General features: G+C 37.5%; 1 protein-coding gene across 1 annotated transcript in view; it reads left to right on the top strand.

Moving 5' to 3' along the window:
- The window catches only part of LOC141497379 (uncharacterized), a 53,348-nt gene extending 33,545 nt beyond the window's left edge, over positions 1-19,803 (top strand). Inside the window, exons 5-17 of the mRNA XM_074200025.1 lie at positions 1,319-1,549; positions 3,990-4,154; positions 4,809-4,919; positions 6,279-6,405; positions 6,520-6,677; positions 8,051-8,297; positions 12,128-12,317; positions 13,397-13,550; positions 14,199-14,366; positions 14,597-14,719; positions 16,711-16,827; positions 18,493-18,624; positions 19,510-19,803. Coding sequence (XP_074056126.1) covers positions 1,319-1,549; positions 3,990-4,154; positions 4,809-4,919; positions 6,279-6,405; positions 6,520-6,677; positions 8,051-8,297; positions 12,128-12,317; positions 13,397-13,550; positions 14,199-14,366; positions 14,597-14,719; positions 16,711-16,827; positions 18,493-18,624; positions 19,510-19,644 — 2,058 coding nt within the window. The 3' untranslated portion in view covers positions 19,645-19,803. The remainder of the gene's footprint in view (positions 1-1,318; positions 1,550-3,989; positions 4,155-4,808; positions 4,920-6,278; positions 6,406-6,519; positions 6,678-8,050; positions 8,298-12,127; positions 12,318-13,396; positions 13,551-14,198; positions 14,367-14,596; positions 14,720-16,710; positions 16,828-18,492; positions 18,625-19,509) is intronic.
- The last annotated feature ends 1,225 nt before the right edge of the window (positions 19,804-21,028 follow it).

The raw sequence follows: 21,028 nt of genomic DNA, 5'->3' as shown, positions 1-21,028 counted from the left end.
AAGAGATAGGTAAATTGTACTGAGGGTCACTAAGATGGTTATGATGAGAATAGAGAAAAATCAATCAATTAAAAATTCAGAGTTTAAATTCTCAGTTTGCAGTTATGTTTTGGATTTTAGAGGAGAAAACAGAGGCAGAGTCAAAAAATATTATATGGTGACTCTTCTTTGCACATTATTAAAAGGTTTTGGGCAGCTAGGTGGCATAATGGATAAAAGCACCGGCCTTGGAGTCAGGAGTACCTGGATTCAAATCTGGTCTCAGACACTTAATAATTACCTAGCTGTGTGGCCTTGGGCAAGCCCCTTAACCCCATTTGCCTTGCAAAAACCTAAAAAAAAGTTTTTACAAACTAGACTAATGATCCACACTTTGATTAGCTTAAAATGAGATATTTTTTTAGGTTGTCAAATAGCAGTTGATTTGCTATCCAAGATTCTACCCCCAATATTTAAAAAAAAAAGTGGATGTTTTCCAACACCCTCTGGGTCTCATATATTTATATTTATTTATAATCTAGTGTTGATTTTTTTCACTGGTCCATTTAAGAATTGATTTAGTACAATTTTGGCAACTTTGTTATGATTATTGACAAAATGGCAGCCATTTTCAGTTCATTTTCTGATAATTCATTAGCCATTAAACATTATCTGTCCCTGTCAATAAGCAAGTTTTCCTACACTTCAAGCAAAGTTTAAAGTTATTTTACTGTTCATTTTCTAATTTGAAACCCACACAACAATCTACTCTCTTTTGCCAAATTAAACAACTTTGAACTTTTAGCTGATCTGATTTTTGTTTCTGAGTCTATACTTAATTTTGGACAATCTTAGCTTTCCTCTGTAATGGCATTCAAATTTTTTAAAGCTTTACCTTTCTAAAACTATGATTTGATTGCTCAATTCACTAAGTCACAATATAATTGGATGAAAAATTAGATTGAAAAAATTAGGAAAATATATTTCAATCTGAGAGATAATACAAATTGATAATATCAATTATACCTTTCTTGTGGATCATTCATTCAACAACATTCATTAAACACCACCAGGTTCCTGGAGCTGTGTTAGGAAATGAGGATGCATATGACAGGGTGATAAACTCAACTTGAAGATTTGGGGTGAGGCTCTTGATATTTAGTCAATTAACAGTTTAAATTTAGTCAATGTTCTTTGAGTTTCAATTCTTATTTGAAGTCTTAGTATTCATCTAGTCATTCATTCATTCAATAAATACTATTTACATGTATAACTTCATGTAGAGACACTTTCTCAAATATATTTGTGAGATGGATTACTCTTATTATGGGACTAACAGGTTTCAATCTATGAGGAAGCAATGGAAAAGAATAAGGAAGATAACCTAAGGTTGCAGGAGAAGCTCCAACTATCTCAGAAACAACTTGCCTTGGCTGAAGATAGGATCACTTCCCTGGAAAGCAGCTTAAATATTTACAAGGAAAAGTACCAGGCAGCTGTGAATAGCCTTGAATTGTTGGAGCAACAAATGAAAGCGTTAGAGGGAGAAGTCAAAATCACCCACCCAAAGGTAAAGCATGGCACCACAGTCATTCACTGCTGTCATACTCTAAGGAGTGTTGGGGTCACAAGCAAAGTGCATTGTTGCTTTGGACAAACCCTATAGTTTTTTCAAGGGGAAAAAGCTGCCAAATCTTTTGTCAGAAAAGCCCTATCCTTGAATTTTCAAATTTCAGTTTTTTGAAAGCTTTCTGCTTTCAAAGTGGTTTAAATTTCCTACTTGAGGCTGTAACATGCTTATTTTGAAAATTCTTACTGCGGGAAGAATTGTTTTAACCCATTAAAGAATAAATAATCTGAATCTTATATATCCCCCCAGAAAGAAGCAAGGTCTTCCTTGCAACACAAATCCAGTTAGGGAACATCAGTTAGGGGATGGTAAGAGATGAGCAGATCACACAGAGTGAGCAAAAGATGGAACTGAAATTCCTGTATCTTTTTCTCACTTTTCCAACTAACACCCCCTCATTACCTTCCCCATGTTTCACATTCATTGGTAGCAAACTGGTAAATCATTTGGTAAAATAGGGATAATCATTCAGACAATTCTTGATTGTCCACCTACTAAGATATTATCTCTTTAGAAGAGTGTTCTTCACCATTCTCCTAGTCTCACTACACTGCCCTGTGAATGCAAATTAATCTTAAATTCAGGCTAAGGAAAATATAGATAGTAAAGTAAGCTTACTTCATTAGGAGTAGATGGGATAAAGCAGGAATAATCATACCCTGCAATTCAAAGTGATATATAAATTAATTGGATAAACTTGGATAACCCGTCATCATTCCTCCTTAAAAAAATACAGAAAATTGATCTTCATCGAGCATTTACATACTAGAAAATGCTAGCTCACATCACATAAAAAGTATGTATTTTTCCCATATTATTCTGTACCCATCTTTGGATAGTAGAGGGGTGTCACCCTCCACTCAATTATAAACATTCTTATACCTGGTCATGACCTCTACATCCCAGTGACTCTCAACTCTTATAAGTCATCATCTAAAACCCACTTCATACTATCTACCATCCATTTCTTCATTATCATTCCCATCTACCTTCCCACCCCAAAGTTTCAACCTAACTCTATACAATCCTTGCACTGTGCTTTCTGGAATGCCTGCTCCATAAGCAACAAACCAATCTTCACCTGAAGTCTTTTTCTCCCCTCTTTCTTCCATCTACTAGCTCTTACTGAAACCTTCCCCTTGAGGACAAAAACCTTCCTGGCTACCCTTTCCAATATTGGTCATCTCTTTACTCATTCTCAACTCACTGGTCAAGGAAGAGGAGTTGGAGTGCTCCCTGTTTCCCCCTTCACCACTTACAGGTTATACCCTCCAACACTCAGTAACCTCTCTTCCTTAGAGGTTCGTGCTATTCTTATCTACCAACCACTCAGAATCCTAGTATACATATATACATATGTACATCACAGGTTACTCTCTGGTCTTCCTCATTGAGTTTGTTTCCTGGCTCACAACTTTTCTCTCATGTCCCATACATACTGCAGGACCTCGACAAACATATTGATTCTCCTTCAAATATTCTAACCATGTACCAGCCCTGGAGCACTGGCCCTGGAGTCAGGAAGGCCTGAGTTCAAATCCGGCCTCAGACATTTAATAATTACCTACCTAGCTGTGTGGCCTTGGGCAAGCCACTTAACCCCACTGCCTTGGAAAAAACCTAAAAAAATATATTCTAACCATTCAATTCCTCAACCTACTTATCCTCCCTTAAACTATTCCTCCTCCCAACTTCAGCCACACCAGTGACAGTCATACCCTTGAACCAGCCATCAATTAATCAGTAACATTTATGAAACATCTGCCAGGTATCTGACACTGTATTAAGCCTTAGGGATATAAAGAGAGTCTCTCCCAAAAAAGTCCCTGCCCACAAGAAGTTCATAATCAAATGGGAGATTCAGTACATTAGGTACATCAAACAGAGATGTTCCACTTCTGTGCCCAAGAATTCTGCAATTCATTTGTCTGATCATAAGCTATTCTTGACTCTCCTTCTGCTTTCCCATTCAAAACCCTACTCCCAACCCATATTTTGACTCCCTTGACTCCTCAATTCTCTCCCAGGTCAGCATTAGCCCTTCTCTCCTCTTTTCCTGATCCTTTGGTGAAGTGATTCAACTGTTCTCTTCTTGAATTCCTAGTCCTTCTATCTATAAATTATTTATTTAAGTCCTGCATATAGTTGACTTTGTGTATATTTGGTTACACACTATCTCCCCCATTAGACTACAAGCTCTTAAGAGGGCAGAGTGCCTTTTTCCTCTTTTTTGTATCCCCAGCACTTTGCACAGTAGCCTTTGAGTGATGTATGGATGTCATACAAGTCTAGATTTTCTGCTCTCAAACAATTCTGAAATTCTCCCTAAATATCTTTACAAAACTAGCATGTGATTATCTTTTTCTCCTAAAAACACCAGGAGGAAAATAGCAAGAAAGATCAACCAAAAGAAATATCCACCGAATGTTTAATCTTTGAGTTAAAGGAAACTCAGAAACACCTGAATGAGGCATTGCAAAAAGATGCTGAACAGGAAGACACAGTTCAGGACCTTCGTGATAAGCTCCTTTGCAGCAATCTTAAGGTAAGTGGACAGGGAAACCAGGTTTCTACTAAAGCATCACAGAGACAAAAAGACAAAAAAACAACCAAACAAAAAAAGCTGTCAGGAAAAAAATAGAGGGAAATTAATATTAAGGATAGACTATCTCACTCAATGATCCTCAAATGCTGTATCAAATAGTCATATTTCCTTTTGCCCTGGTATACCCTCTTGTGCCCTTAATCCTTACTATTTCTTCATGTCTAACCTGCTTCCTTTTGTGATCATAAATGTCTAACTTTTATAGCACTTCCAACATGTATGAAGTTGATATATGTCAATGATATTCATACCTACCCCTAAACCTTTCCATTGCCTTTTGAGGCACATACAACTCTTATCATCCTGGTCTCAATAATATCTAATATTTATACAACAATTTATAATTTACCACTTTATACATATTTTTTCTTTTAATCCTCTAAACAATCTTTTGAAGTAGATATTGGCCATTATTACCTGAATTTTACATGTTAAACTGCATCAAGGGAAAATTAAAGAATTTGCCCACTGTCATCCAGCTAGCTGAGACAAAGACTTGGTCCCAGAATCTTCTGATTCCTAACTCAACACCCTTTGCACGATACCGTTTAGTATTTTGATTATGTTCTCTACCTGAGTTGTGTGCATTTTCAGATATTGGATCATGAAGAGACTCTGATAAAATTAGAAGTGGACTTTGCTACCTATAGAATGTCCCACAGACAACTTTGCTGTCCTCTAGATGAATCAGAGGATATCAAACAGGTAAGATGTCTTGGTTGAGAAATTTCTACCCTATTAGGAACTGGAATATGGATGAAAGGAAAGGAAGGGAAGGGAAGGGGGAAGGGAAGGGGAAGGGAAGGGGAAGGGAAGGGGAAGGGAAGGGGAAGGGAAGGGGAAGGGAAGGGGGAAGGGAAGGAAAAAGGAAAAAGGAAAAAGGAAAAAGGAAAAAGGAAAAAGGAAAAAGGAAAAGGAAAGGAAAGGAAAGGAAAGGAAAGGAAAGGAAAGGAAAGGAAAGGAAAGGAAAGGAAAGGAAAGGAAAGGAAAGGAAAGGAAAGGAAAGGAAAGGAAAGGAAAGGAAAGGAAAGGAAAGGAGAGAAAAGGAGAGAGAATAGGAGAGAGAAAGGGAAGGAGGGAGGGAGAAAGAGATAGAGAAAAATAAATAGATATGGATGGATGGATGGATGGATGGATGGATGGATGGATGGATAAATGGATGGATGAAAAGGTAGCAAAGGAGAGATGAATGGATGGATGGATCCACACACAAATAACTAATGTATGTGTATACATATTTATGCAAACAGATGCATATATAAAAAGACACAACACAGACACATTCCTTTGCGTACATCCAACAATAAACCCAAACTCAGCACTTAGACTCAGTTGGATTTAGGGGAGAGGGTGGAGAGTTGGATCTATGCAAATCAAACCCAGGACTAGGAAAACAGCTTTCAGCCCCATTCCTTATAGCATTTCTGTAAATAATAACTCTCCTGGGGCAGCTAGGTGGCTCAATGGATCGAGTACTAGCCCTGGAGTCAGGAGCACCTCGGTTCAAATCTGGCCTCAGACACTTAATAATTACCTAGCTGTGTGGCCTTGGGCAAGCCACTTAACCCTATTGCCTTGCAAAATAATAATAATGATCTTCCTCTTAGGGCATCAATGCCCTTATTCTTTACCTTTCCATAAAGCTAAGGCTAAGATTGAGATAGGAAAATGGCTTCTTGTAATTGATGATAGGCTAATAAATGCTTAATTAGTTCTCAAAAAGTTTACACAGCACATATTTAAGATTAATATAAATTATTAACACTTATTTTATCAATTTATTAAATCTAGACAACCAAACAAATCAAGTTCTGATTTGTAGTATTTACCAATTTACAAGGTGTAATGCTCACATTAAAATTTTACATCAAGCTCCCATGAGTCAGTAATGAGCTATGTACCAACACACCTTTGGTTGTATCCCACCTCCAGGGGACAGGTAAGCTTTACTTTTGCAGGTGTTCTGTAAACCAGAAATTAACCACCTCCTTTTTTAGCCCCAAATCAGAGTATCTTAACCTTGGGGAAACCCCCCATTGACCGCCAGTTATACTATCTGTCTAGATCTTGGCACATATTGAGGAGCAATGTGAGTACCAATGCCTCCGTGTGGAAGAGTACCAGTTCCTCCTGAAGGACATGAAGAGGGAACTAGATAGAGTATCAGAACAGAAGAAGAAGATTATGAAGGGTAAAACCTGGGGAAAGGGGTGGAAGGACACAAGGAGGCCCCAAGAGAGAGCTGAAATCTTCTCAGCGAGGGATAGTTGGATGGATGACATTTGTCGTGTTTTGTCTTTTGTAGACCTCATGAAGTTGGAGTTAGATATGCACAACCTTCTGCAAGAGACAGTTACCCAAACAGAGTGGAAAGATGGAGAAGTAAAGGAACTAAAGGAACACATGAAGAATCTGGAGGGTCAACTGAAAGAGACCCAGAGTCTCTGTTTGGAGAAGGAAAAGGTAAGATGAGAAACACCCAGACTAGGTAGGAAAAAAGAAAGCCAGAGAAGACACTGGAGAGGAAAGAGGACTGAGGATCACAGGATTCCTTTAAATCAAGGGTAGGAAACTTTTTTTCCTCCAAGAGCCATTTGGATCTTTGTTACATCATTTGCAGACTACAAGATTATCAACTTAAAGTGAGCCTACTATATTTGAACAAACATTTAATTCATCTCTCAAAAGCTCCTAGATTTATTGGATTTTGAGTTCTACCTGCAATTGCCATGATAGTGACAGATAATTGACATTCCCTGTCCCTCCCTTACATACTCCTCATAGTTATAGATGGCATGCATACTTTAATCCAAGTCTGCTCAGAGATCAGAGGATGGCCAATTATACCACAAACTCATTGAAGCCTCACCTGATAATCCCAGCTACTAGTATCTCACCTCACTAAACAACCATGAATTTTTCTTCTTTGTATTTCCATTAATTATCTAAATATGTATTCTGTATATAATATTAATTCTGTATTTATGATCACTCCCACTAAAACGTAAGCTCCTTGGGGGGGGGTCTGTTTTTATTCTTTGTCTTAGTATGATGCCTGGTGCACAGTAGGGTCCTTAATAACTACTTATTGATTTATGGGTATATAATAAATAGTGGTTAAATTGAAGGAAGAGCATTCAGCGATATTTTAAAAAAGAGATTCTTCTTCCAATCCTAAGACTACATATCTGTAGTTTTAAAAAAAGAAGTAGTTTTTTTTGTTTTTTAAGACACCTCAGTGATGAAAATATGGCTAGCATCATTAGGGATTTTGATTGATCTTCTAAGTTGCAAACATCTTATACAGACATAAACCACACAATGTAAAAGCATTCCACATTTTTGGCTCAATCTAAATGCATCTTAGAAGAACAGACATTTCTTAAGTGCATTTTATATATAAGACAATATGCTCTAATCATAGGTGTTTACCCAGGCTAGGCAGGGTATAATTCCATGTGTCTGGACACCTGACCCACACTCCATATACACCTAATGCTTCTAACCCTAAGAAATTTAAAATCTGATGAAGTCTAGAAAACTGTTGGAATAGAGAGACTGAAAAACTAACAAATATTTCTGTGGTTAATGTTTTCCCTTCCCAAACTTCATCAGAGCTCCTAGAAATAACTAAATGGGCTGGTTTGTGTTTCCCTTCCACATGATCACTGGAGATTTAGAAAAGAGCCAGAACACATGATCCTCTAAATAAAATAAAAAGGGGAACACCAAGGCTGAACACACAGCTCCCTAAAAATCTGAAAATGACTATGATGGAAGGCAAAGGGGAAAGCATTAGATCTCCAATGACCATGCTTCTTCTTTGATCCATTCAGATCATTCAGGAGAAAGATGATGCCCTTACCCAAACTAAACAGGAAATAATTCAGGTGCAAAATACCCTTGAAGAAAAGCACTCAGATATGGAGAAACAAAAATCCAGAGTAGAAGAGGTAGAGATTGCCCTCCAGAAGGCCAAGGAAAAAGAAGAAAAAAATGAGACCCAATATGCCAACCTGGATGCTATGGTTCAGCAACTTCGATATAACCTGAATGAAGCCCACCAAGGAAAGCTGCTAATTGGTGAGTGACTAACAAAACCAGGAAGACTTGCAGAACAATCAGCAAGTCTCCCAATAAAACATTAACTCACATTTTTAATAAAGCTTTCATGTTTACAAAGCACTTTCCTTACTACAGTAGGGGAAGTAGGCAGCCCAAATATTGGCCCTATTTTACAGAAGAAGAAATCAAGGCTCAGAAAGGATAAATGATTCATCAAAGATTACCATCACTATCTTCTCTTGCCTTAAAAATGCTTAAATCCACTCTCTCCCTCACCTCTCACTCTCTGTGACCTCATTTTATAGAGAAGATTAAGACCATCCATCATGCATTCCTTCAAGTGCCCCCTATTTCACCTCAACATTTCCTTGTCTTGATACCATTCCTGCCAGTTCCACAGTTCTATTCTCCCCTCTAGAACTAACCTCCTTCCTGTCTACTTGGGATGTCATCCCTTGCCACTCCTCAGTAGATGATCAACCTTTCATTCTTCCCCACTGCTTAATTCACAATGCAGTTTAGAATCTAATTATTCTCCACCCCTTTTTAAAAAAAAATAATGAGCACCCCTTTCCAATTTTTTTTCATTTCTGTCCAGGCTAGAAATTTTGAAACAGTCTCTTCCCTATGTCCCCACTATATCCTATTGGCTACTAAGTCTTGATTTTTCTTTCACAATCTTTTTCAAATTATTGTTTTCAAGTCATTTTGAATGTATCTGACTCTTTGTGACTCCATTTGAGGTTCTCTTTTCAAATAATAGTGGTCTGTCATTTCCTGCAACTGCATTTTACAAATAATGAAACTGAGACAAGCAAGGTTAAGTGATTTCTCCAGGGTCACATAGATAATAAATGTCATAGGTTGGATTTGAACTCAGGAAGATGAATCTTCCTGTTTTCAAACCCAGGCCTCTATCCATTGCTCCATTCTCACTGTCACTGCTTTAGTCATCTGACCCTTTCACCTTCACAGATGACCTCTCCACCTGTAGGTTCCAATGTCTGTCTGAATTGGACAATACTGCTGGGAACACAAACCTTTTTTAAAATATATTTAAGAAACTGGATTGGCTTCCTATTGCTTCATGCATAGAATCTACAACCTCTGCACAATTTCTATAGTCTTCTAAGATTCATTCTCTTCCTCCTCCAGCCTCATTTCCCCAAGCTTCCCAGCAAACATTTCACTTCCATTCAGATTGACGTCTCTACCTCCTACACGTAATGTTAAATTACCATTTCACACTTCCGCTAATATCTCCCCAACACACAAATCCTATCCATGTTTTTAAAATTACATTGATAAATTATAGTCTTGACATATCAGATACTTCCCTTTACAAAATATATTTCTAGGGAAAAAAATGGATGATTACACAAAGAAGGAATGTGTAGGGGCAGCTAAGTAGTGTAATGGATAGAGCACCAGCCCTGGAGTCAGGAGTGCCTGAGTTCAAATGCTGCCTCAGACTCTTAATAATTGCCTAGCTGTGTGACCTTGGACAAGTCACTTAACCCCATTGTCTTAAATAAAAAAATTTTTTAAAAAGAAGCAATATGTACTTAAAGTTTGGTAGTTTGGTGCAAATTTTGATGTTGTGCTGAACCCAAAATTGTGTTGTCTTTCTGTTGGTGGTTCACATTGTTGCATTCACTGTATATTCTTCTTTTGCCTCAGCTTTCTTCATTCAGCATCAGTTCATAGAAATGTTCCCATTTTTCTTTGAATTCTCTCTATTTGTCTGTTTTGACACTGTTATACTAGTATACCATAATTTGCCTTAGCTTGGCAGCAATCATTTGGCACCTAGTGATTTCCAGATTTTTGTTTTTGCAAATAATGCTGCCATGGAGACAGGTAGATGACACAGTGAAGAGAGCACCAGTCTTTGAATCAGGAGGACCTGAATTTAAATCCGGTCTCAGACATTTAATCCTTACTTATCTGTGTGACCTCGGGCATGTCACTTAACCCCACTGCCTTGCAAAAACCAAGAATAAAAAATAAAAATTCTGTCATTGACATTTTTATACAAATGGGTCTCTCCTTCAGTTCTGTCAATCATCTATTTGGAATATAGTCCCAGTAAATTCTCTGGATGAAAGGCCACAGATAAATTAATAATTTTACAAATAAATTAATAATTTTTTCACATGCTTCCTAATTGATTTTCAGAATAATGCGGCCTCTTCACCAATAGTTAATTAGTATAATTATCCTCCCACAACCCCTCTCAAGTTTTCCTATCTTTAGACATCTCTGCTAATTTGGTGAATATCTGGGTAATTTTTAATTTTAATTTTTCAGATTTTTAATGATTTGAAATTTTTTCAAGTTATTAATAGTTCGTACTTCATCTTTTGAGAAATTGTTTATGTCCTTTAACTATTTGTATATTGGAGAATTCAAAGAGTCATTGATTATTTATATTTCCTCTTCTGAAAAGATCTCATTTTTTAAACTGTTTGTCTGTTAGAATACTATTCATCTTTATCTTCTCTACATAAAGAGAAGGCATAAAGTCTTCTCCAGCTCTTCCAGTTCTACTTTGAATTTCTATTTCATTTATTAAAGAATCCTCTCCATTAGAATTTAAGTGACTTCTCTTTGTCCTATGAATATTAAGTCTGTCTGCCCAACTACAGTGTTATGTCTATGAAACCAGGGTCTGTTTTCTTCATCTTCCTCTCCTCTCCAACACAACTTCTCCCACCTGCCTAACACCTAGCCCAGGATTAATAACAAAGGGTTTTATGCTCCTGAACAACTGAAAGAGAAAGGACAAATTGTCTGCTAATTTAACAGACACAGAAAAACCTAAAAAACCCAGGCTCTAAAGCACCCTTCAACCAATTTGAATTCTATCTGGATGATCACCATCCATACTTCACCATCTAGGCTACATTAGGTATAGTATACAAAATAAGGAATGGGATGGTCCTCTGAGCACATCTGAAGTATTACGTTCAGCTCTCTGGAATTTTTAGGAAGCTGAATGAGGGTGACCAAGATGGTACAGGGACTGGAGACTATGGCATTGTAATAAGAGAGGACTGGTTGAAGGAACTGGGATGTTTAGTCTGAAAAGGAGAAGATTCAAGAGGACCTAATCACTGTCTTCAAGTATCTGAAAAGCTGTCACAATGGAGAAAGAATTAGACATCAATTATGTTATGTTTACTTGTCTGTGTCCCCTAGTAGAATGTAAGCTCCATGAGGGCAGGAACTGTTTTCATTTCTGCCTTTACATCCACAGAATCTTACAAATACAAGGAGTTTAGGAAAACTTTGTTGAATTCATGAATGCTACATTCAATCAAATTGCCCTTCTCTGAACTCCATCCTCTTTCTTCAGCTTCTGTGCAATGACACAAAATAATTTCATTGGCCTAGCTTTCCACCTCATCTCTACATCTCAGAATCTTTACCTTCCTTCAAGATCTCACTCTGGTTCTCCTCAGTCTTTCCCTCTCCCATTTACCTTGTACTCCACTTATCTGTATAGACTGTAAGCTCCTTGAGAGCAGGAACTCTTCTATTTTTGCTTTGCACATGGTAGGGCAGCTTAATAAATTATTTTTGAATTGAATTGAGTTGAATTGACTTTTCTCACTTGGCCCCAGGGGACAGAAGTAGGCTGAATGGGTAGGAAGCACAAGAAAGACAGACTTCCTTTCAACATAAGGAAGAACTTTCTGCCAATGTTCTTTCTTCATTAAATGTCTTTAAACAGAGGTGAAATGACCCTGAAGACAAGATTGTGGGTTCCTTCCAATTCAGCAATCCTACTGTGTGATTCCCTTCTCACACTGAAACTAACGTGGTTCTTTTGCTGTCTCCTATAGCCCAACAGCTGTCATATGTTGATAAACAGGCATCTGTACTAAAGGATAATCTAGACATTACCCAGCAGAAGTTGGAAGATAAGTTATCTGAGAGCATGGAAAAGAGTGAGCTTATCACCAAGTTATCCAGTGAGCTCAAAAGATATCAAGAAGATAAATATATGACAGTGAATATACTGGAAAAAGAAAGGTACTAGAATAGCTATAATGGAGGGACAACTCAATAGCTCATGACGTAGTGTTGGAAAAGGGGAGCACTGTAGTCTGTAGACAGTTGTCTACGAGGGCTTTCTGACTGGAACATTCCCATTTGGGGAAATTAGAGCAAAGAATGGAATCTAAAATTGTCTGACTGTTTGTAGAGCCAGGTTTCAGCTCTATAGACACTTCAAAGAATGGAATCTAAAACTGTCCAACTGTTTATGGAGCCAGGTTTCAGCTCTATAGATACTTCTCAGTCTCCACAATGTCTGAGACACTCAAGGCCTGCTCTGTTGAGGATATTCATTCCTTCCAAACTAGTCTTTGACTAGGATAGGGATATAGCCCAGTGTGTTCCCCTAGAGTAGGTTCCAAGACCACCCATTTCTCACCTAATAGCTATAGTACCTTTTTCTCTGTATTGTTTTTATTTTTTATTTCCTTTTTATTTATATCTCTTGTTTTTAACCTTCATTTTTCAGATATTTATCTCTTCTTTCCCTTTGCCCCATAGAGTTATCCTTTCTTACAAAGAAAAAAGAAACACATAAAAAAGAGTTCATCAATACATCAGCATAATAGTGCAAACAGTGTTCCTATCACAGTCATTCTATCTCTGCAAAGAAGGGAGAGAGGGGCACTTCCCCCCTTCTCACTGATTTTTTAGGGGGAAACTTAATTATTATAATTGTACAGCATTCAATTCCAGATTTGGGGGGTCTTTCTATTGACATTAATGTAGTGTTTTATATATATATATATATATATATATATATATATATATATATATATATATATATATATATACATACATATATATATATGTATGTATGTATGTATATGTATACATATATATATATATTACTTTCAATTGCATATCATATCAGTCAAACTAAGATTTATTAATCATCTGGCCTTGTACTAGGCTCTTTGTTAAGTGTTGGGGATACAAATTTGGAAAGGCAAATGAGAGTCTCTACTTTTAAGTTGATCACAGTCTAATGTAGTACAATCTATTTAGTTATGCCGCAATCAATGACTTGGCCTCTATTTGTAACATTCTTCTAGAAAGAATATTGAAAAATTGACATCAGAGCTTGAAGAAACCAATAGGAAACAAGAGGATGCAGAAAGGGAGATCAGAGATCTTCAGAAAACAGTGTATGATATGAAACCCCAACTGAGTAAAAGCCAAGAGAAGATGATGGAACTTAAAACCCAGGTTTGAAAGACAGACAGGACCTTTGACTTTCCTTTGCTCTAGATATAAATTGAGCAACTTAGAACGAAAGGTGTTGTTACCAATTCACTGTGAAATATTTTTTCCTGAATTAGTGATAGATTGTGTAACGAGTCATCCACATAATCTCCTCTAATGACCTTGAGACTAATAGCATGCCCAAGTAAGCTAGCTAGTCAAAGTTAGGGTCTATGGCTTTAAAGCAATGTTTTTATTCTTTGATAAGCTAACAAGGAATGGACAGCCTCTTTCTCCAGAATATTTACTCCCAAAGAGAAGATACTCAGAAAAGAACAATAGGAAAAATTCATTGCCTAATGAGATTTCATATAAAAATATTTGTGAGAGGTGGAAAGAGATAGAATCTACAGCTAAAATAAGTGAGTATGCTCAAGGAGATACTTGATGGCTAGAAGAAACTGAAGAAATGAAGAAACTTTCTTTCCTGAATATTAGTGGAAACTCCATCATGAAAACTGACTAACTATAAAGATGACCCCAATTATTTCTCAGTATTTTCAAGTTACAATTATTTATATGCTTCCTTTCCTCCTTTTTGAATACAATAACCATTCTAAATGGGCATCAAAAAGGATATTGACCTTTTCATCCCTGTTTTTATATTCTCAGCTTGAGGAGGAATATAATATTAATCAGAGACTACAAAAACAACTAAAACAGCTGAAGGGTGAGCAAGAGGAAAACCAGAACTTGTGGTTAAAATGGAAGTCCCAAGAAAAGGAGCTGAAGAATGAAATTGAGGCACTCAGGAAGGAAATTCAGGACTATAAGAAACTGGTGAGAACTATCATTCAGGGAGATGAAGTTCCATGGACCAGGCAATGCAGATACATCTGAATATAGATAAGTAGTCATCAAAATGAATAAGAACAAGATAGCATTTGTGGAAGAGAGGTGGGTAAGCTATCCCAGGATGGGAGTGGGACTAGAATGGGGCTGTGGATGTTGTTATTTTAGACAGCATGTGATCTCTCAGGTTCTGATATTATTCTCCAATGAGATTATAGGAGGTGAAGAAATTGAGAGCCCTTGAGGATGGAAGCCAGAGTCTTCTGCAGAAGCATTCATCTCTACAGAACAGAACAGAGAGTAAACTTGAGACAGTTGTGATGGTGCATCTACCCGAAGGGGTGAGCAGACCCAAAAGACCACAACCATGGAGAAAGGGAACAGCTTGGCCCAGACCCCTGGACCCCACCCTCCAGCCCCTTGATAGTTTGCTAATCTATTCCCCTACTCATCCTCCAACACAAAGGTACCACTCCTCCAGTAAGTAACACCAAAAACCTGTGACCACCCCTCACCCTTCAGCTGCCAGTCAGCATGCATATCCTTCATGCCAAAGTCAATTTTTATTTCCATTGCCCAAGTGCTAATCAAAGTACCCTTTTCCAGAATATTTACCTCAAAATAAAGATGCTTGACCTTTGTTTCTGTACATATGCATACAAAGCGATATACAGGCAAACAAAAACAGAGATAAATATGAATCCTGCAAATAGCTAGGCCTTGGCATTACCACTGTCCTCTGACTTTTCCCAGTTCCTATTTGGGGTGGCTTGATGTAGCTGTTTCAGAGCATGGAATCCAAAGAGGAAATAGGTAGGAGGTTGCCTACACTCCCACTGCCTGAGTGAGGAAGAGATGAAAAGAAAGACCTAGAAACAGTAAAAACTGGAACCAAATTGGTTTCAGTTTTTTTAACAGATGAGTTTTTGAAAGAGGTCAAAGAAAGGAGGATGAGGGAAAGAAGAAAAAGATCTCATAGGAGGAAGTGGGGAATCATCAATGGAACAGAACAAGTGTGGGTTTGGGTGGGAACTAGGGAATCATTCAAGCTCAGTGAGAAATAGGAAAAGGAAAGACTTGCTAAGATAGAGGATGAGAAGCAGAATGAGTTCCCAGGATCAACTACATCAGAATTAATTCCAGTTAGAATCAGTTATCAATAAATTTGAGGACACTGAAGGCAAGAATTAGCAGGAGGCCCAAAAGTGCCTGCTTATTTTGCCCTCATCCCCTTACCTCACAAACTTCTATATCTATAATCTAGTAACCCTTTATAGCTTTCTTTTTGTTAATGTTTATTTTTCCAACTATATGCAACAGTAGTTTAATTATTTTTGCAAGGTTTTGAGTTTCACATTTTCCCCCCTTCAGATAGACACAATCTAATATAGTTTGTACATGTATAACTCTGTTAAACATAAATCCTTACTAATCATGTTGTGAACAAAGAATCAAAATGAAACAGGAAAAAAATATTAGAAGGAAAAAAAGACATAATACTTAAGACAACTTCTAAAAATTGAAGACAGTAAACTTTGGTCTGCATTTAAACTACCAAGTTCCTTCTCTGGATATGGATGGTATTTTCCATCATAAGTCTTTTAGAATTGTCTTTGATTATTGCATCGCTGAAATGAACAAGTCCATCATAGTTTATCATCACAGTGTCCTGGTTCTGCTCACTTCACTCAGCATCACATTCCAACAAGTCTTTCTAGGCTATTTTAAAGTCCTGTTCCTCATGATTTCTTATAGAACAATAGTGTTCCACCACATTTATATACCACAATTTTTTCAGCCACTGAACTGTTGACAGTCATCCCTTCAATTTCCAATTCTTTGCCACTGCATATTCTTGTACTAAATAAATATCCTTCTACTAAGCCAGGTTTCACTTTCATGTCACACTAAGGCAAACATCACTTCTTTCACCACGTAAAAAGAAATTTTTAAAATATAATCAATAAGAGCTACAAACCATATGGATTCTGACTCTACTTTTTCTCCACCTCCTACTTTTAGGACAGGTAACTGATTGGAGTGTTGTTTGTTTTAGAAGTAAAAACCAAAGGAGAATCTAGCAGAAGTGGAAGGTAGAAGACTACCTCCTTTCATTTCTATTATATGAAGTAGAGAATGAGAAAAAAAGAAAATCAAGACATTAAGTTTTCTAAATGAACTCACTCCAGTGTTCTTTGGAAGATTTTGTAGAGGAAGTTAAAGAAATAGATGAGAACAGGATGCTATGGGGAACTGTGGTTCAGGGAGCCAGGGATGCATTTTAGGTGATGATTAATTCCTGATCCCTGGAGTTTTGTTCTTCAATGAGCAGAAAGAGGACAGATGGAAGGAGGCCCAGGATGAGATAGAGAGTTTCTGGGAAAAGGCACAAGTGGAGTCACCTACAAGAAGGCTCAGTGTTACTGAAAAGATTGATCAAGCAGAAGAGGTAAGCAGACCCAAGAGCAGCAGAATGTTGGGAAAGGGGAATCTACCTACCCATCCATTGTCACAGAGGTATCACTGCCCAGAAAGTAACTAATGCCTAAAAATTCTATGACCCAACTGAATACTAGACTTCCTGATCAGCATGAAACCCTACCTAACGTCCTACAAAGACCAGGTTTTGCCTGCATGTCACTTTCCTTGAGGGCAAAGTTGATTTTTTCCATATATAAAAAACTTTTAAAAAGATATAGATTTAGTAGGGGCCCCAAACCACCTAGTCCTTGGAACTACATTCTCCTACCTCCTATTTGAGGTTGTCTAACTGGTTGGTTGGTTGGAAACCGAAAGAAAAAAGTGGGGGGGGAGGGATGGCAGAGGGAAGAATGGAGGGTAGATAACTACCTACCTTTGTTCCTACTATGAGTGAAGAAAAGAAAAAACACTATCCAGACACAATCTGTTTACCACCAAAATCAACCCAAATTTGTTTGCACGAGTTTGTAGAAAAGGTCAAAGAGAACAGACATGGTGTCACAGGATAAAGTGTGGAACTGTGGCTTAGGAATTGAGAGCTAAGAATTTTAAGTGGAGGGTTCATTCCTGATGTTTGGAGCTTTGTTCTTCAATGATTAACAGGAATACAGAGCAATTGAGTCCAAATCACAGGATAGAGATTACAGGTGATGTAGATGATCATTTTAGATCATAGGCAATTCTTAAACGTTTGAGGTTTTGTTCTTCAATGACAAGTAGAAAGACAGATTGAATGAGCTCTTGGAGGAAGATCAAATTATCCCACATAAGATACATTATTTTCCATTTCAATCATACTCACCTACAAGGAAAACTCAGTTCTGCTGAGAAGAAAATCCAACAACTGGCAGAAAAGGTGAACAGACCAAAGAGAACCACAATAGGGAAAGGGGAACACTTCTGGACAACCATTCTTCAAACTAGCCATCCATCCTTTGTCACATGGAAATCACTCCCTAGTTAGTAACTGATATCCATAATCCAATGACAATGATAATTCTAGATGTTCAGTTCAATATCCAACCATCCCTTATCCTCCTACCAAAGATAGGTTTATTCTCATGTCAAACTCACTGAGGTAAAGGCTACTTCTTCATGTAGATAGCCCTTTTAAAAATGTTGATTAAATAGAAGCCCCTAACCATCTATCTAGAATAAGTCTTTCCCTCAGTCTTTTTGAAGTTAGCCAGATGATTGGTTGATAGCATGTTTTCCAGTTGGAAACAAAAGGAAATGGTAGTGGAGTGCAGAAAAAATGCTTACCCATTCCTATTTGAGGAAATATGAAAAGAGAAAGTCACAAGTCAGTTTTCCAACCAAACTCACTCCGGTGTTTTTTAGAAGTTTATAGATGTGGGGTACCTAGGTGGAGCAGTGGATAGAGCACTGGCCCTGGAGCCAAGAGGAAATTGAGTTCAAATTCAGCCTCAGGTGCTTAATAATTACCTACCTATGTGACCTTGGGCAAGTCATGTAACCCCAGTGCCTTACAAAAACCAAAAAAGATAAAAGTTTATAGAAGAAGTCAAAGAAATTGATGAGAACAGGTCAAGATACCGTGGGATGGAGAGTGAGTATTTTAGCTCACATTTAATTCTTGATGTCTGAGGCTTTGTTCTTCAATGATGAGTAGGAGGACAGATTGTATATGTCAAGAGATAAGCTCCAACAAAGCTGGGAGAAGACACAATATTATCCATCGCCATGGAGCTCAACTACAAGAAAGCTCAGTGCTGATGTGAAGATCCACAAGCCTAGAGAAAAGGTGAGCATAGACAAGCAAATCAGTGGTGGGAAGGGGGACATCACTGGAAAGTCATTCTGTAATTTAGCTACCCATGTCACAAATGTATCACTGCCCAGTAATACATCTATAAGTCTTTAATACCTAAAATCCTATGACAAAGATAAATCCCTATCCATCTACCAAAGCCAGATTTCACTTTCATGTCATACTCACTGAATTAAAGGTGACTTCTTTCTCCATACAGAGAACACTGTTTAAAGTATTGATCTAAATGGAGCCCCAAACCAACTGGTCCTGGTACCACCTTTATCCATCACCTTATTTGAGTTTGGCCAACTGATTGATTGGGTTATTGATTGGTTTCTAGAAAGACCCTAAAGAAGGAATGAGTGGGAGAGAAGGGCAGCAGGTTACAAATCCTGATTCCTAATACATGAGTGAGGAAGTGAAGAAAAGGAAAGTCAAGACACAATAATTTTTAGAACCAAACTCATAATAATTTCCTTTGCAAGAGATTTTAGAAAAGGTGGAGAGCCCCTCCTCTCATCCTACTCTTATTCTCCTCTTCCTCTGTATCCTCATCCTTCTCCTTCTTTTCCTCTTCCTTTTACCATCACCTCCATCATCTTCCTCCTGATCCTGCTGCTGTTTCTTCTCTTTCACCCTCCCTTCCTCATTCCCTTGGAACACACCATCCTGGTGCATCTTTTGTGAAACAGCAGTTGAGAGATCCCCCACCCCAAATTCAACATGGCCAGTGAAAAGCCGAAGGAAGGAGTCAAGACTAAAAGTAATGACCACATTAATTTGAAAGTGGCAGGGCAAGATGGTTTGGTGGTACAATTTAAGATGAAGAGGCACCCATCACTTAGTAAACTAATGAAAGCCTATTGTGAATGACAGGGATTGTCAATGAGACAGAACGGATTACAATTTGATGGGCTACCAATCAATAAAAGAGATACACCTGCACAGTTGGACATGGAAGATGAAGATACAATTCATGTAATCCATCAGCAGACAGGAGGTGTTTACTAAAAAGAGAACCTGCAACTCCACTCCAGAACTATGTTCCCAATAAAATATATTCACAATTAGAAAACCAAGATTTGGTTCATCCACATTCTGACTTCTAGAGAATAGTTTTCTCTCTTCTGGAATTCCCTTCCCCCTTTTATTGTACATAAAGTAATTGGTGTATGTGTACAGGTTAAATGTGTATTTTTTAACTAAATGCCTGATGGTATACTTTGTTCAACATCAGATGAAGATGGGGAGGTGGGAAAAAAAAGCTGGTTCTATGAAAATATTCCTTTTTTCTCCATTAGAGGCATGCTCATTCAACATTCTATCTTTATATTCCAGTAAGTTATTTTTCTTTCATCCCTTACACACCTTGTTTGATTAGATAATTTCAATGTTTTTCTTTTTTAAAAAGACAATTTTTTGTGCATAGCTATAACATGTAGGGCAATCTCTGTGACTGAGTAGGGAAAAATTACTACAAAGAAATTTTTTCTTAGTTTTCCCATCAAGTCAAACATCTTGTACTTTAAATAAATTTCTTAAAGTTTAAAAAAAACTAAAAGGTAAAGAGATTGAAGAAAAGAGGCTAAGCTGTCACATGATGAGATAGAACTCTGACTCAAGACAAGAAGTGTGAGCATTTTAAGTGGCAGGTAATTCCTGATGTCTGGGGTTTTATTAAGATGATAATTAGGACAGGTTGAATGAGACTAAAGATGATAACCAGCTTCCAGGGTAAGATGCAATATTATTTATTGCAACAGGACTCATGTACAAGCAAGCTCAGTGCTGCTGAGAACATCATCCAACAGCAAGAAAAGGTGAGCAGAGCCAGAAGGGAAAGGAAACAGCTCCGGACACCATTCTTGAGCACAAATGTATAACTCTCCAATAAGTAACTTCTAAAATTCAATGACCAAGATTAATTCAAGTCTTCCTAATCAAAATCCAAACCTAATTCTCATTTACCAAAATCAGGTTTCACTTTCATATCATACCTATAAGGTAAAGGTGACTTATTTCTTCAAGTAGGGAGTACTTTGAAAAATACTCATTAAATGAGAGCTCCAAACTACATGGATTTTAGAAGTACATTTTACCTTCTCCTATTTGAGGTTGGCTAACTGTTTGCTTAGTCATTTCTTTATCCATATAAAGGAGTGCTTTTAAAAAACAAAGATATAAAGGAACTCCAAATTAACTGGACAATGGCAGCACCTTTTTACCTCTCCTCTCTGTCTGATCAACTGGTTGGTTGGATATTTTATTCCCAGGGGAAAAAAAACACTTAAGTGAAAGGCAGAAGGTCATCTTCCATGTTCGGACAACACTAGTAAAGGCAGGTTATCTCCCCATGTTCTAATAACATGAGTAAAGAAGTAGGAAAAAAACAGTC

Source organism: Macrotis lagotis, chromosome 1 (assembly GCF_037893015.1).
Source record: "Macrotis lagotis isolate mMagLag1 chromosome 1, bilby.v1.9.chrom.fasta, whole genome shotgun sequence".
Classification (NCBI taxonomy): domain Eukaryota; kingdom Metazoa; phylum Chordata; class Mammalia; order Peramelemorphia; family Peramelidae; genus Macrotis; species Macrotis lagotis.
Note: the sequence above shows the minus strand (reverse complement) of the source record. Positions and strands in the feature narration are given on the sequence as shown.